The 17,183-nt window shown below is 52.7% G+C and overlaps 1 protein-coding gene across 6 annotated transcripts in view; it reads right to left on the reverse strand.

Annotated features, from left to right (window-relative positions):
* The window catches only part of COL18A1 (collagen type XVIII alpha 1 chain), a 90,608-nt gene that overhangs the window by 25,076 nt on the left and 48,349 nt on the right, over positions 1 to 17,183 (reverse strand). For all 6 annotated transcript variants that reach the window (XM_053565877.1, XM_053565873.1, XM_053565876.1 and 3 more), the window contains 5 exons: positions 11,692 to 12,236; positions 4,486 to 4,572; positions 2,191 to 2,250; positions 1,510 to 1,639; positions 75 to 151 (listed from right to left, as the gene is read on the reverse strand). In XM_053565877.1, the coding sequence (XP_053421852.1) occupies positions 75 to 151; positions 1,510 to 1,639; positions 2,191 to 2,250; positions 4,486 to 4,572; positions 11,692 to 12,236 (899 nt within the window). The remainder of the gene's footprint in view (positions 1 to 74; positions 152 to 1,509; positions 1,640 to 2,190; positions 2,251 to 4,485; positions 4,573 to 11,691; positions 12,237 to 17,183) is intronic.

The raw sequence follows: 17,183 nt of genomic DNA on the forward strand, positions 1-17,183 counted from the left end.
AGGGGGATCAGGAGGGGTCCCCAAGGTGTGGACCAGAAGCCCCAGGGTTCTGGATCATGGGAAGGTGGCCTCACCTCCTTCAGGGAGCCCCCCGGGCTCTGAACACTCCCGTCCCTCCTGGAAGCTGCATCTGAGCCAGGGAGGGTCTGAACTGGGGAGAGAGGGAGAGATGGCCACTGTCAGGCCCTCAGCAGCGGCCCATGAGGGTCCAAGGTTCCAGCCCAGTGTCCTGAGGCCCAGAGATCGTGAAACCAACTGCCTGGCACCAGCAACAAGGGTCCAGGAATCAGGAGTGAAACCAGCCGGCCAGTCTCAAAGGCGCCAATTTTTAGGACCATGTGGAAGCCGGTCTTGAGGCCAGACCCCAGGACCTTACAGGGTGTGGGTGGGGAGCCTGAGGCCCATGTCAGTACTAGTGCTATTTTAGGCCAATCTATATGCCTCAGGAATATTTAAAACTGCAAAAACATTGCTGAGAGAACCAAGGAAAACCCCACACAGGATTTATGGATTTGGTGGCGTTCCAACTGATCTGCAGCATGCTATTGTTCCTTTCCTTTTCTTTTTTGTAGAGAATGATTAAAATTCATATGAAAACGCAGAGAAGTGAAGGAAGGACCAATCTGGGCCATTGTCACCAGAACGGACAGATTTCCGGAACGTAGAGTCCAGTTCACGCATGCGAAAGCGAACGTCCCAAAGGCACAAAGGAGCCCACAGGATGGGGGAGGCTTCAGCAGAGGGCACTGAGACAGTGCCAGGCGCCAGAGAAGCCAGCAGGTGCCGTAGACCCTCCCTCACCATTAAAGATCAACAAGGGCGGCCACACACCTCAGAGCACAGCTGACATCACCAAACTCCTGGGACATGAGAGGAAGCCCTCCAGACCCTGGGTTAGCCACACACAGAAACCACACACACGTGCATGACACAGCAAACGTACACCACACAACCACATGTACACACCACACTTCGCACACAGTCACACACCTCACACACACACACCACATACTCATACAAATCACACATAGACACCACACACACAAATCACACACAGACACACCACACACTCATACACCCAGGCACACCACACACTCACACACACATACAAATCACACACATACACACTACACTCATACACACCACACACTCATACGCACACACACCCCACACACTCATACCCACCACACAGACACCAAACACACCACACACATATATACATATCACACACACCACACTCATAAACACCACACACACACACACACCCCACACACACTCATACCCACAAGGACACTACACAGACATCACACAAATACACACCACACTTACACGCACACACACATACATGCCACACACTCATACCCACCACGCACACACCCCACACACTCATACACACCACATCCAGAGCACACCACACATACATGCACATCACACCCCACACACCTTATGTTGCACACACCACACACGGCACACTGCACACCTCACATCGCACACACCCAGAAGTTCTACCTCCTGATGAAGCCATTGTGGTTTCTTCCTCAGTTTCTTTGGTTCTGGAATCTTCCATGCTGCCACCTCCAGCCAAGGGTGGGGAAGTGACAGGGGGAGGCCTGGGGAGGCTGGGCTCTAGGGCCGTGCCCTGAGGGAGGAGAGTGGAAACGCCTGTGACTGAGCATAGTCGGTGCCTGTGACCCTCGCACTGCTCTGCAGGGCAAGGCTGACGGGCCAGTGATGCGCTCAGGTTCTAAGACAGAAGGGACAGCATCGCTCAACCGTGAGTCCCAGACCCAGAGCTGCGAGCCAGGCTCCTCCAGGTGGTCTGAGCTGGATAAGCCACGAGCGTGGCCACCCAGAAACCCGTCCTCCTACGGCCCTGCACTACCTTTCCCATGTCAGATGCACACACCAGCTCGTCCCCACACGTGGGAGCTGGGGAAAGTGGGCGCCAAGGTCACCCCAAGAACAGGAGCCCACTGTAAAGACACTCTCTCCGAGGGAGAAGGCTCAGGCAGCCATCTGCTCCTCCAACACCTGTTTCCCACAGGTGACGTTCTCGTACGACACACAGAAAACCCATGGAGGTCACAGGCAAGTGCACAAGTGTACACACCCGCTGTGGGTCTGCCCCTGGCCCCAGAGTGGTGCCCTGCTAGACCCAGGCAGGTGAGCTGGACATCCATGGCTGCTCACCGTGTCTTCCCTGGGCAGCTCCCGGTTCTCCTCATGCCCACTGCCAAAGTCCCCAGACACCTGAAGATGGAAGGGAATGAAGAAGAGGACGGTGAACAAAGGCTCGGACCAGCAGGGCCTGGAGAGGAACAGCTTCCGCCTTGTCCCACTGGCATGGCTGGCCATCCGCATGCTCATGCCCCTCCAGCGTCTGTGGAGGGAGAAGTTGGGGGCACCGGGAAGCCACGGGAGGGCACGCCATGACCACCCAATCAGAACGGAACTTCAGAGATCAACGTGGTGGTTCCAGAACCGTGGAGAACACTGTCCTTTCGTGGCCACATGTCCTGGGACATGCTCACTGCAGCCATCTGTCCAGGTCCAGCCAGGCTGGGCAGCAGTGAGGCGCCAGCACAGCCCCTGGCCTCTAAGCAGCTATGGCAAGCATCACGGTCCTGCTGCCTCTGCCCTGGCCGCTCTAAATGGCAACCCTTCTCTCTGACCTAAGTGTTTTCAACTTAATAAAAACCTGGAGGAGAATTGTCCAGCCCATTAATGGCCTAGGGCTCAAGGCAGGTGTGACATGTGTACATGAGTGCGTGTGTGCTGCGGACGCCCGACAACTGAACCCGCATCCTGGCAGACTGTGGCCTGTGCTCCCTGGAGGCAGAGCCAGGAGCAGGTGCTATCACAGCCCCTTTCCTAGATTTCTCTCAGATAAAACCAAGAGATTTATCAAGCAAAACCTGGGAAAAACATGCAAATGTAAGATAGATCTACACCAACTGCCCACAGCTCACCACAGCTAGTACCCGGCTGACGGGCTACAGTGGCAATGACGGAGTGGAAATTGGACATCCACCCCGGGCATCTCATGATCTGGAGTTGCCCCTGAAATGGGGTTTTCCGACTGCCTGTCTCAACTTCTAGGAGCCAGGCTAGTGGATTTTCTTTCTTAAGGACCACGTGATTGTGCACACAGGCACTACACACATACACATGCACACACACACCACACAGACATGCACCACACACAAAATGGACACACACGCACACCACACACCACAGAGACACGCCACAGAGACATGCACACAACAGAGACACACCACAGAGACACGCACACCACACAGACATGCACCACACACAGACACGCACACACACCACACACACAACAGAGACACACCACAGAGACACACACACCACACAGACGTGCACCACACGGAGACACACACGCACACCACAAAGTTGTGCACCACACACAAACAGACACGCACACACACCACACACCACACACCACAGAGACACGCACACAACAGAGACACACCACAGAGACACGCACGCACCACACAGATATGCACCTCACACAGAGACACACACGCACACCACACAGACATGCACCACACACAAACGGACACACACACACCCCACACACCCAACAGACACACACCACAGAGACACGCACACAACAGAGACATACCACAGAGACACACACACGCCACACAGACGTGCACCACACGGAGACACACACGCACACCACACAGACATGCACCACACACACGGACATGCACACACACCACACACACAACAGAGACTGTACACACACACCACACAGACGTGCACCACACAGAGACACACACGCACACCACACAGACATGCACCACAGAGACATGCACGCACCACACACACAACAGACACACACCACAGAGACACGCACACAACAGAGACACACCACAGAGACACGCACACAACAGAGACACACCACAGAGACACGCACACACCACACAGATATGCACCTCACACAGAGACACACACGCACACCACACAGACATGCACCACACACAAACAGACACGCACACACACACACACCACACAGACGTGCACCACACACAGACACACACGCACACCACACACAACAGACACACACACCACAGAGACACACCACACACACCACAGAGACACGCACACACCACACAGACATGCACCCCACACAGACGGACACACACGCACACACCACAGAGACACACATAACACACATCACACACATACAAACACACAACACAGAGACACGCACACGTATACTTAGATGATGTGATTCCATGGTCACCCAACCAGCTACTGCAGGGTGGCTTCTAATATTTATTTTATATTCTGCGTTTCTTTGTGAGTGGACAGTTCTGATGTCACAAAAGTCTATATAGATGCTCTGCCAGGTTCCTGGTGCCCAAAAAGGATGTCTCTTTGGATGGCTCCCATCACATCATGTTGGGGCCCTGGGAACGCCTGTGGGGGGCAGACCTGAGCCCAGCCCTCACTCACCCCATCCATGTCATCGTCGTCCTCATCCAGGCAGTGCTGGGGGCTCACCTGGGGGTCCCCGCGCACCTTCAGCTCTGCGATCATCCCCTAAAGGCAGAAGGACGGAGAGGTCACTTGCAGTCCTGAGGCAGGTGGTGTGGGCCTAACTTGGGCGAATGCCCAATGCAAAGCCATCAGAGCAGCAGGTGTCGGCAGGTGCCGAGAAGGGCGAGGGCAAATCAGGCAGCAGAGAGAGGGCTCTCAGGCTGCTCTGGGCCAAAGCCCATCTTATGTTAGGAAGAGAGAAGCTGGTGAAGCCCAAAGAGGGATGTCCTGGGCATGATGTGTACTGGAGGCACCAGGCGCCAACTGCCTGAGGATTACCACTCTAAGGGCGCCTCCCAAAGCCAAGGGTGCAGCTGGCAGGCGCAAGTGTGAGCGCCAGCTCACGCAAGGCTGAGCGTGGCCCCCGTGCTGCTGGTTCACAATGTGGCAGCTCGGCATAACCAGGGTCCCCTGACAGAAAGGCCGGGTCTGGAGGAGCCCCAGGCCCCTCCAGTGCTACTTGAGGGTGCAGGTCACATATGCTGGGCCGGATCATCATAATTGAGATGGAATAAAGGTTGTCCTTTCTTTGCAAAACCACCTTTGACAATGAACAAAAACCAGAAGCTGAGGAAAACAGAAAAGCTGCTAGGGTTCTCTGTCTCTGGCACACAGGTCTGCACCCACCAGGTTCAGCTTCACTCCCTCACTCACTCGCCCTTGGGCCCTCTGCCTGGTATGGTGGGTGGTGTGAAGCACTGTCCAGAACTCTGTGAGCCACTGGCAGAGCCACTCACTGGGCAAGGGGAATGGGGGGCAGCAGCATCCTGACCCATGAAAGGACAGGCCCCCAGGGAGGGTTGGGAGCTGGAGCTAGGGCCAGGCCCTCGGCCAGAAGAGGAGGTCACCATGCTGGGGGCTCCTCACCACAGGCCCCACCACAGGCCCCACCACCACTCTGCAGGCTCTGAATTCCACAGGATTTCAGGGCTGAGCATGGGACGCCAGCAGGGTTCCTGAACAGGTGCTGCCATCAGTGACACCTGTGTCCCAAAGTGGCTTCTGCCTCTGATGGTACCTTGTAAAGAGCTCTACCAGCAGGGAGAGGACAAGAGCATTGATACACACTTTTTCTAGTATTTCTTTGTTTTTCATTTAACATTTCGTCTAATGGGATTTATTTTAGTGTATTTTTTCCAAAATGGATACCACATTTTATCAATTCTAAGCTAACAGAAGGATGTGGATCAGAGGTCAGAAACCTTCTGGGTGAAGGGCCAGATGATAAATATTTTTTAGCTTTTCAGGACTTCTGTATCTGTTGCAACTGCTCTGTCATCATGCGGGAAACCGGCTGCCGACAAGGCAGTGCATGGGGGTGGCTATGCCAAAAGAGCTTTACCTCTGGACACAGAAATCGAATTCCATGTAATTTTCACATGTCGCCAACTATTCGTCTTTTGTTTTTTTTTCCTAACCATTTAAAAATGTAACAGCCACTCTACCAGGTGGGCTGCAGGAAAGTGGGTGGTGGGCTGGGTGTGTCCAGGCAGCCATGCTGTTCTGCCCAGCCTGGGCCACTGTTCACCCTGTAAAAGTCCCTCCGATTCCATGACGGCGGGCCCAGGGTCCCAGCAGCATGTGGCAGGAGACTCTCAAAACCCAGCTAGGCCTTCACCCAAGCAGGTGTGCTTCATTCAAGGCTCAGCCCAGGCCACTGCCTCCAGGAAGCCCTCCCTGATAGCCTCCCTGGAGGTTAGATCCCCTGGAACTCTTATGTCCTTCCCCCAACACTGATGGCAAGGCTTGTGTGTACGTGTGTGCACATGTGTAGTCATGCACACGTATGTGTATGCCCGAGCTGTGCATATGTGCACAGATACACTACACATGCTCCTGGCAGATGAAGGAAGAACCAGGGGACTGTTGGAACAGGTGGAGGGAGGGAGGCAGGGCCCAGGAGACCCGCAACCCACAAACACCATGACTTTGCCATTTTCCCCAACACAGCTTCCAGCCAGGCCAATGCCCCAACTTGGGGCGAGCTTTCTTTTGCCAATGTGCACGAGGTGCTGGTTTCACGACAGCAGGGCACATACTTGGGGTCAGCTATGCCGCCACCCCTTCCATGACAGCACCGAGGGGGCCCTGGGCAGTGGTTTCCCCATCACTGGATTGATCCCAGAAAGGGGAAGAAAATTGTCCTCCATGATCCAGAAGACCAAAGGCAGAATGATGCCCAGGCCTTACCTCTATAGGTGGAGCTCTGAGGGGCCCCTATCTCCACAGCACTGCTGGGGGTCCTGCACCCCACCCTGTCCCACACCTGGCTCCCTCCACACCTCGGGAGTTGTTCCCAATTTTCGCAGGACAGTCAGAAATCCAAGAGGTCCTGGGGTGCACACAGGCATACACATGGCCTGGCGATGCCCCTGGGAGGCTTTCAGATGGCAGCCAGGCCCCGGGAACATGAGCAGTGGCAAGCCCCCAGGGTGGCCCCCAGGCTGGTGGGGCCACACGGCAAGACCAGGAGTGACCCCATGCAGTGAGTGCCACCTCCGAGACCGTTGGAAAGCCCAGCAGGGCCTGGCATTAGCCTGTCTCCACTAAACAGTGCAGAGACCACGCCCTGAGTGCAGTCTGCTCAGGTCCCCTCGTATGGCCTTGGCTGCCCCTCCCCCTAAGTGGGGTCCTCGCCATGTGTGGCTCCCTATTCTAGAAGCCCCTACTCTCGATGGGCTGGCCACTGGGGAAGCCAGGCAGGTGCAGGTGGGAGAGGACTGTGGGGCAAGGGAACATTGCTATGACAAGGACTGCAGCCTGACCGACCAGTCAGCTGGGCTCATGCAGCCAGGATGAGACGGGGTCTTGAGCCCCCAGGAGGGGTGTGTGTGTACAAGCACATGCGTGAAACCACATGGCCACAGGTATGAGTACTGCATGGGGGGGCCTCACCCACAGAAAGCATGGACAATTCTTGGCTTAAAATGCAGTTAGCCTCTGGGTGAGGTCAACGGTCAGCACAGTAGCATGGCTTCAACACCCAGACCAGCCACGGGTGGGCAGGGTGCCCAAGAGTCACTGAGTTTGAGAAGCTCCAGGTGGGGAGGGTTGGGGAAGAGTCAGTGAAATTCTAGAAAGCTGTGCTTCTGATGGGACAGAGCTAGCCCAAGGGGAGCATTATGAGTACTCTCAGCAATGGGAGAAGGCACAGGTGCTCCTAACAAGGTGGTCTCCACAGACACAGGCTCACTGTCCTACGATGGATGCCCTGTGATGGGTGCCCTGTGACGGGATGCCCTGTGACGGGTGCCCTGCGACGAGTACCCTGTGATGGGATGCCCTGTGACGGATGCCCTGTGACGGGTGCCCTGTGACAGGTGCCCTGTGAAGGGTGTGCCCTGTGACGGATGCCCTGCGACGGGTACCCTGTGACGGGTGCCCTGTGATGGATGCCCTGTGATGGGTGCCCTGTGACGGGTGCTTTATGATGGGTGCCCTGTGATGGGTGCCCTGTGACGGGTGCCCTATGACAGGTGCTTTATGACGGGTGCCCTGTGATGGGTGCTTTATGATGGGTGCCCTGTGATGGTTGCCCTGTGACAGGTGCCCTGTGACAGGTGCCCTGTGACGGGATGCCCTGTGACGGGTGCCCTGTGATGGATGCCCTGTGACAGGTGCCCTGTGACGGGATGCCCTGTGACGGGTGCCCTGTGATGGGTGCCCTATGACAGGTGCTTTAGGACGGGTGCCCTGTGACGGGTGCCCTGTGATGGGTTCCCTATGACAGGTGCTTTATGATGACGGGTGCCCTGTGATGGGTTCCCTATGACAGGTGCTTTATGATGGGTGCCCTGTGACGGGTGCCCTGTGACAGGTGCCCTATGACAGGTGCTTTATGATGGGTGCCCTGTGACGGATGCCCTGCGACGGGTACCCTGTGATGGATGCCCTGTGACGGGTGCTTTATGATGGGTGCCCTGTGATGGATGCCCTGTGACAGGTGCCCTGTGACAGGTGCCCTGTGATGGGTTCCCTATGACAGGTGCTTTATGATGGATGCCCTGTGACGGGTGCCCTGTGACAGGTGCCCTGTGACGGGTGCCCTGTGACGGGGTGCCCTCTGATGGGTTCCCTATGACAGGTGCTTTATGACGGGTGCCCTGTGACAGGTGCTTTATGATGGGTGCCCTGTGACAGGTGCCCTGTGACGGGTGCCCTATGACAGGTGCTTTATGATGGGTGCCCTGTGATGGTGCCCTGTGACGGGTGCCCTGTGATGGGTGCCCTATGACAGGTGCTTTATGATGGGTGCCCTGTGATGGGACGCCCTGTGATGGGTTCCCTATGACAGGTGCTTTATGACAGGTGCCCTGTGACGGGTGCCCTGTGATGGATGCCCTGTGACGGGTGCCCTATGACAGGTGCTTTATGATGGGTGCCCTGTGACGGATGCCTGTGACGGGTGCCCTGTGATGGGTTCCCTATGACAGGTGCTTTATGACAGGTGCCCTGTGATGGGTGCCCTATGACAGGTGCTTTATGACGGGTGCCCTGTGATGGATGCCCTGTGACGGGTGCCCTGTGATGGATGCCCTGTGACGAGTGCCCTGTGACGGGTGTCCTATGACAGGTGCTTTATGACAGGTGCCCTGTGACGGGTGCCCTGTGACAGGTAGACTCAGGGATGCAGGGCATTGTGTCTCCTCCCCCAGCAGCCCAGCTCCGCAGGGTGCCTGTTACGGACCAGGGGCCAAGGAGTGCTTGTGGGAAGTAAGTCTCAATGAGCATAGGCTGGAAAAGTGAAGGAAACCCTGGGCAGTGGCTGCTCCGCACAGAGGGAGGAAGGGGGCACAGCAATCACAGAGATGAGGGCACAGGGGCTTGCCCAAGACAGCGGGAGCAGGAGACACTGCAAGCGTATCGCAGGAGGCATCTACCACCACGTCTGATCAAGAAGAATGAATCTGGGAACACCAGCAATGCCTGAGAATGTTTAACACACTCTGGAAGGATCTGCCTGGACCCAGCACAGAGTGAAGGCCAGGGGTCCAGGCACGGTCTGTCCTCTGGCAAAGTAGCCTCTGCCAGCTAAAGACCGAAATCTCAGACGCAAGGGTTTGAGGGAACCTGACTCTCCTAATGGCATGCTCAGGTCCGTGCTTGTTTCTACCAAATCCTATAGATCACAGAGCTTGAAGATTCTTCCCCAAAAAGCTCAATTCAGAAGTCTTAAAAATTGTGCCAAACCAACTTTGGTTCTATTCTACCACACAAATGTGCTTCTCCTCTGCCAGCTGGACTCTGACCTGAAACCCAGAGAAAACCCCTGAAATGTCTGGTGTGCAGGGATGATGTTGAGAGGACGCGGCCCACAGTAGGGTGCCAGGCATGGGACCTTCAGTTCCCCTCCGCTCCTGACTCTCCAACCGTGAGAGATTTCATTGGGTCTTTAAAGGCTTGGGGTCTTCTCCAGGCCAGGTTTCACCACACGAACATGCTAAACATCACAATGGCTTTTAAAAAATGACAACATGAAAGGGCAAGTAACAAAATGGAAAATAAAATGTAAATCCTACAAAACCAAAGATCCATTTTTTTCACATACCAAGAGTTTGTATAAATCAGCAGTTCTCAACCTGTGGGTCACAACCCCTTTGTAACAATGAAAATACATCCTGCATATCAGATATTTACATTACGATTCATAACAGTAGCAAAATTAGTTATGAAGGAACAACTAAAATAATTTTATTGTTGGGTGGTCACCACAACATGAGGAACTGTATTAAAGGATCACGTCATTAGGACGCATTAGGAAGGTTGAGAACCACTGGTATAAATCAGCAAGAAATAGTTGAGCCCATCAAAAATAGGCAAAGAATGTAAACGGGTCAGCCACCAAAGAAGAAATACAATCAGGCAATAAGTAGGGACAAAAGAAAAGTCTGTTTTTGCTAACAGTCTGAGAAATGCAAGAAAAACAGCCATCCGCCTATGTGTCCAACAGACAAGCAGGCCACGAGGCTGGGAAGAGGCTGCTGGCTGCCAGGCTGCTGTGACCCTGCCTCTTCTGTTGCACCACTGTGCCCATCAACATGGGTGACTGCTCTGTGAAAGCCTTGAGGACATGCAGAACTTGTGGGAGCTGTCATGCCATCGGGAGGTGTCTGGGGAATCACAAACAAGCTGCCTCTCACTGGATGGGCACCTCTGACCTCCTTCCCACTACCAGTTAATCATATTTGGGAATCAAAAGGAAAACACAAAGAGGCCCAGTTTGGTACCAAAGTCTTGGTGGCTCTTGATCCCTGAGAGTTAAAAGTTGCTGCCAAAGGTGCAAGGTCAGCTTTCAAAACCCTGAGAGAATTTCAAACAAGCAGCCCTTGTCTGGGCAATAATTAACTTTCTGTGCCCTGTGGACATGACCCGTTAGCACAAACAGGGGCCCTGTCTGGGCCGCCAGGGCAGGGGCGTCCCTGCTGTAGACCACTTAGATGTCAGGGTTCAGAGGCTATGAGTCAGCGCCAGCTGGAGGTGCCAAGAAGTGTGGGGCTGTGGGCGCTGGAGAAAGACCTCATTGGGCTCAGAGCTCTGCCTGCCCCCAGCTCCTGTGAACTGAAGGCCCATCACAGGAACTTCCCCAGGTCACAGGCAGCTGGCTGGGGAAATTCCATGCCTATGCTGTGAACCAAGTCTGTTAAAGACCATGGCCAGCCCAGCATAGCTGGTGTGAGCCCTGGTGAGGCCCCCAGAGGGTGCAGCCTGAGCAGGTCCCTGCTTGATTCAACATCCTGTTAGGGGCTTCAAACTGTCACTAATTTCATTCTGCACATGGCTGGGCTGGACTTGGCCCCCACCTGCCTGATGGCTCACCCTGGGGCACAACACGTGGCCAGGGGCCTCTGGATCAGGGTAGGGGTAGGAATCTAGCTACAAGGTGGTCCCAAGAGAGCCCCCTCAGCGGGGCGTGGGGCCTCAGAGAAACCCCCTTTAGACCTGGCTGACCTTTCCAGAGGCCTGGGGGCCAGAGAGCTGGGGAATGAATGCCACTCTGGCCAGGCAAACCAAGGACCCAGGAGGCCAGGGCTGGAGCCTGGGCTGACCACCAGTGGGGGTGGGAGGCCAGCTGCCTCACCTGCTTCCTGTGTGACAGCAGCCCAGTGACAGCACAGGGGTTACCTGGAACTTGTCGGGGTCTGCTCCTCCAGCCTGAGCTACAAAGAGGCCGGCGCCAGGCTCCAGCTCTAGGCCCCGCGAGGATCGGGTGAGTGGCATCCTCTGGACCTCCTCACAATCCACGTAGAGTGCCACAGAGCTGCTGTCCACACTGAGTGCAAAGTGGGTCCACTGGCCGACCATGGCGGGGTGGTGGAAGCTGGCAGCAGTGTGGGTCTGGGCCGTGCCCGGCTCTGTGTAGAGCAGCTCGATGTTCTGGTGCCCGCCCTGCACCTTGGAGAGCTTCACGCCCAGCAAGACTACTGTCTGCGCCGCATCCGTGATGGCAAATAGCACCCCCGCATCCTCTGTGGCCGGCTGTATGTGGAACAGCAGCGAGAAGTCTCGGAAGAAGGGGCTGGAGACATGGTAGAGGGCCACCTGGCCACTGTTGGCATCTGGCCCAAATTTGTAGGCCAGCCCAACCTCAGGGTCCTCGATCTGCACTACTTGTTGAGGTGGGGGATCCCCGAGGAGCTGTAGCAGCCCCACCTCCGTGACAGCATGCTCTGCAAAGAGGGGAGGGACAGCTGGTGAGGCAGTGCAGAGAACAGAGTACAAAGGGGATACTGAGTCTGGAGGGCTCACCGTGTGCTGAGCAACCTGCCAGGCCCGCTGACCACTCCCACCATGGCCGCCCCATAGCCACCCTGGCTCTCCAGCCCCACTCTATAGACACACAGTGCAGGGAGCCATCTCCCTGTGGGCCACTCCCTGCCCCTCCATGAGCTCACAGGCCAGGACAGGGATACCCCAGAGATGGGCATTGACCCTGTAGAGACAGGGGAGCCAAGGCCAACACCCACAGCAATCAGGGAGCCTGGCACGAGGCCTGGGGTGAACCCCTGACCCCATATCCCCACCCACTCTGACCATAGGGCACTGTCCGGACACATGGTTGCCCGGGTGAAGCTATGGGAATCTCACCCAAGGTCCCCCCAAGGCTGGGTCACAGGCCAGTGTCTCAGGATGTGGAGGCCCTCACCACTTTGCCACCTGTATGCTGGGGCCACAATTGTCCCAATTGCAGGGGCCACACACTGACGCCCACTAGCACCCCACAGTCTCTGAGGAGGCTTTGCTGTTCCACTAGGCAATCCATCACATCCCTTCACTTCATTCTTTCACTTCATTCATTCCCACCTGCACTCAGCCCAACCTCGCTGCAACACAGGCTTGCCTGTCCTCCCAGTGTTGTTGCAGTCATGGGCCATGGGCTCTCACATTACCGGAGCCCTGTGGCAGCATGACCCGGGCTGGTGACACTGGAGTCCTCACCCCTCATTTCCTGCCTTCCCTGGGAGACTGGAGGCCCGTGGTGGGAAGACATGGGCCCTCTGCTTGTGATGCCTTGGAGTCTGAGCCTATTCTCCAGGCTGAGGTGTCAGGCGGGCAGGGCCGCCTCTGCATCCAGGGAGTTCACTGCCAGCGCAGAAGGGGCACCCGCTCATGAAGGGGCCTTGCTCACTGGAGGGGGCCTTGCTCACTGGAGACGTCCTGGAACCCCCACTGTGTGGGCAGAGCCTGGACTTTGGGGCCACAGTCTGGGCCAAGGGAACCACCCCAAGGCCTTTCTCCCAAGACCCCTATAGTCTGGACACTGCTTCTAACAGAAGGTGGGACAGTCACACAGGACCCCTGCGCAGATGGCAGGCACTGCAGGTGAGCCCGTGGCCAAGAGCTCTCCTGGGGAGAGGCTTCTGACGTGTGGGCGTCCTGAGGAAGGCAAGGGGGGGCAGCTGGGAAGCGTGTGCGTGTGTGTACACACACATGTGCTGTCCTGACTTGGGACTACCAGGCGGCAGAGAACGAAAGAAATGCTTCATTGGGCAAGTTGCGTGTCTCTGTTTGCTGAGAACAAAAAATGGAAACAGAGGGAGAGACTTAGAGCTCTCCACACCTGGGGACATGGCCTGGAGTCCCAGTTGCCCCAAGGGCCCCTCTGAAGGGCTGCTGACCACATGAAGAAACAAAACATCTTGAAAGTAAATATGTGGGCAATCACAAAAGCAAGTATTGTAACTATGGTTCATAACAGTGCTTTTTGTTTTCCACGTGATTTAAGACACAAATACATTTAAAAAATAATTATTATTCCAAAAGCTAGCATTATCGTGACATTTGTTTGTGACTCCACATTTTTCTACACAATTTAAGAAGCCAATGCATTCACAAGAAGTATTTTTTGTTTTGGGGTACACAATATAACAGACAAAATAAACAAAAGGCATGGGAAGAGCTGTGAAGGAAGCGCACTCTTGCGTGTTATGAAGTCAAGCTGGTATAAATTCAAATTAAAGTGCTAAAATTTTTGGATGTTAAATGTAATCTCCATAGCAGCCACAAAGAAAATAGCTATAGAACATACACGAAAGGAAATGAAAGACAAATTTAAACATTTCACTGTAAAAATCAATTAAAAACAAAAGAAAGCAGTAATATAGGAAAAAAGGACAAAAAACTCTATAATATAGAAAACAAATAGCAAAATGACAGAAGCTGGTCCTCATTAGTGATTATTTGAGTAAATGGTTAAACTCTCCAATCAATAGACAAGTTAGCAGAACAGATTAAAAAACACCCACATGGGCGGCGCCCGTAGCTCAGTTGGAAGGACGCCAGCCACATACACCTAGGGTGGTGGGTTTGAACCTAGCCGGGCCAGCTAAGCAACAATGACAACTGCAACCAAAAAATCGCCAGGCGTTATGGTAGGTGCCTGTAGTCCCAGCTACTTGGGAGGCTGAGGCAAGAGAATCGCTTAAGCATAAGAGTTTGAGGTTGCTGGGAGCTGTGATGCCATAGCACTCTACCCAGGGTGACAGCTTGAGACTCTGTCTAAAAAAAATAAAAAATAACATCCTGATCCAAGTATATGCTGTCTACAAGATACCCACTTTAGATCCAAAGACACAGTTTGAAGGAGAAAGGAAAGATAAAGATATTCCATTCAAACAGCAACCAAAAGAAAATAGAAGTGACTATATAATATTAGATAAAAGCAGACTTCAAATAAAAAATATTCACCAGAGACAAACAAATAAATTTTATGTTAATAAAAGGTTTGATATAGAAAGAAGACAAAACCATTTTGAACATAACTCTATCTATCATCAGAATACATTAAGCAGGCTCAGCCCCTGTAGCTCAGCAGCTAGGGTGCCAGCCACATACACCAGAACTGGCGGATCCGATCCAGCCCAGGCCGGCCAAACCACAATGACAACTACAGCCAAAAATAGCCGGGCGTTGTGGCGGGCGCCTGTAGTCCCAGCTACTCGGGAGGCTGAGGCAGGAGAATCGCGTAAGCCCAGGAGTTGGAGGTTGCTGTGACGCCACGACACTCTCCCGAGGGTGACACAGTGAGACTCTGTCTCAAAGAAGAAAAAAAAAGAAAAGAAAAGAATACATTAAGCAAAAACTGAGAGGAGGAACAGACAGTTCCACAATGAGGGTGAACTCTTCCCACCCCACTGCCAACAATGCACAGAAGAACCAGAGAGCAAAGAAACAAAGAACTTTACCAACACGGGAAACCAGCAGACCCAACACACACAGCACACACTCTGAGGGCACAGGTGACATTTCCCACAGGTAAAATTTATTTGTTATTTATTTCTATATTCCTTAGGCCATGTCCCAATGGGTTATAAAAGGCAGGTGTCAAACAATGTATCTTCTCAGACCACAGCGATGAAGTGAGACGTCAACAACAAAAGTAAAACCAGAAAATTCACAAATTTGTGTAAATTAAATAACACACTCTTAGACAACCAATGGGTCGAAGATGAAATCATTATGGAAATTAGAAAATAAAGATGAATAAAAATGAAAACAAAATGTATTAAAATAAAGCAACAGGATGCAACCAATCAGTGCCAAGGGAGGACCTCCCAGCACTCTGGGAGGCCGAGGTGGGCAGATCTCCTGAATTCACGACTTCAAGGCCACCCTGAGCCAGAGCGAGACCCTGATTCTAAAAATAGCTGCTGTGGTAGTGGGGGCTATAGCCCAGCTGCTCGGGGGACTAAGGCAAGAGAATCACTTGAGCCCAAGAGTTTGAGGTTGCTGTGAGCTATGGACAACACGGCACTCTACCGAAGGTGACAAAATGAGACTGTGTCTAAAAATAAATAAATAAATAAATAAATAAATAAATAAATAAATTGAAGGGGGGAGAATAGGCTCTAACTTATCTCATGAGGTAGGATTATCCCTGACACCAAAGCCAGACCATGTCATCTGGAAACAAAACAAAACTGCAGACGGGTATCCTTACGAACTCTGATGCGAAAATTCTTAACAAAGTGCAAGTAAATTGAACTCAGCAGCAAACTAAAAAGATTATACACCATGATCAAATGAGATTTATTCCTCGAACACAAAGACAATTTAACATACAATCAGCACAATATGCCCCACTAGCAGAATGAAGGAACAGACTGCATGATCATCGCAACTGATGCAGAAAAGGCATTTGGCAAAATTCAACATCTTTTCATGATAAAAACACTCAACCACCTAGCAATGGAGGCAAACTACTTTAACACAATAAAAGCCACATATGAAAAATCCATAGCAAGATCAGATTCAACAGTGAAAGGCTGAATGCTTTTCCTCTAAGATCAGCATCAAAGCAGAGGCGCCACTTTGCCACTTCTCTTCAACACGGTGCTGAAAGTCCTAGTTAGAGAAAGTAGGCAAGAAAAAGAAATAAAAGGCATTTGAATTTAAAAGGAAGAAGTAAAAGAATCTCTGGATCTGATCTATGCAGAAAACCCCAAGATTACACACACCCCAAAGAAACCCTGTCAGAACTAACATGAGAATTCAGCAAAGTAAAAGGACACAGTCAAGACTCAGAAATCATTCGGAATGAAAATTATAGAAATAATTCCATTTCTAATATCATCAGAAGCAAAATGCTTAGGGAATTAACTTCCAAAACTGTAAAACTTACTGAAAAAAATTAGATACAAATAAACTGAAATCCGCATCACGTTCATGTGTTAGAAGACTTAATATTGAGACCCTCATGTAAGTCTACAGGTTCTATGAAACTCCTACCGAGATCCCAGTAGGGATCTGGAAAAATTCTGTAACATTCATATGGAACCTCAAAGAAATCCCAAACACTCAAAACACTCTTGAGAAAGAAGACCAGAGCTGGAGGATTCACACTTCTTGATTTTAAAACTTAGAGCAAAGCTACAGTAATCTAAACAGTGCGGTCTTGGCATAGAGACAGACGCACAGATGGACGGAACAGAATAGAAAGCCCAGAAACAAGCCCTCAAGTGTGTAGTCAAATGATTTTCAGCGAGGGGCTTGTATCACTCAAGGGGGGAAGGACAGTCTTGCCAACAAATGGTGCTGGTAAAACTGAATGTCCACACGTGAAAGAATAAATGTGGACCCTTACTTCACACCACGTACAAAACTCAAAATGGATCAGG

This window comes from Nycticebus coucang, chromosome 16 (assembly GCF_027406575.1).
Source record: "Nycticebus coucang isolate mNycCou1 chromosome 16, mNycCou1.pri, whole genome shotgun sequence".
Taxonomy (NCBI): Eukaryota; Metazoa; Chordata; class Mammalia; order Primates; family Lorisidae; genus Nycticebus; species Nycticebus coucang.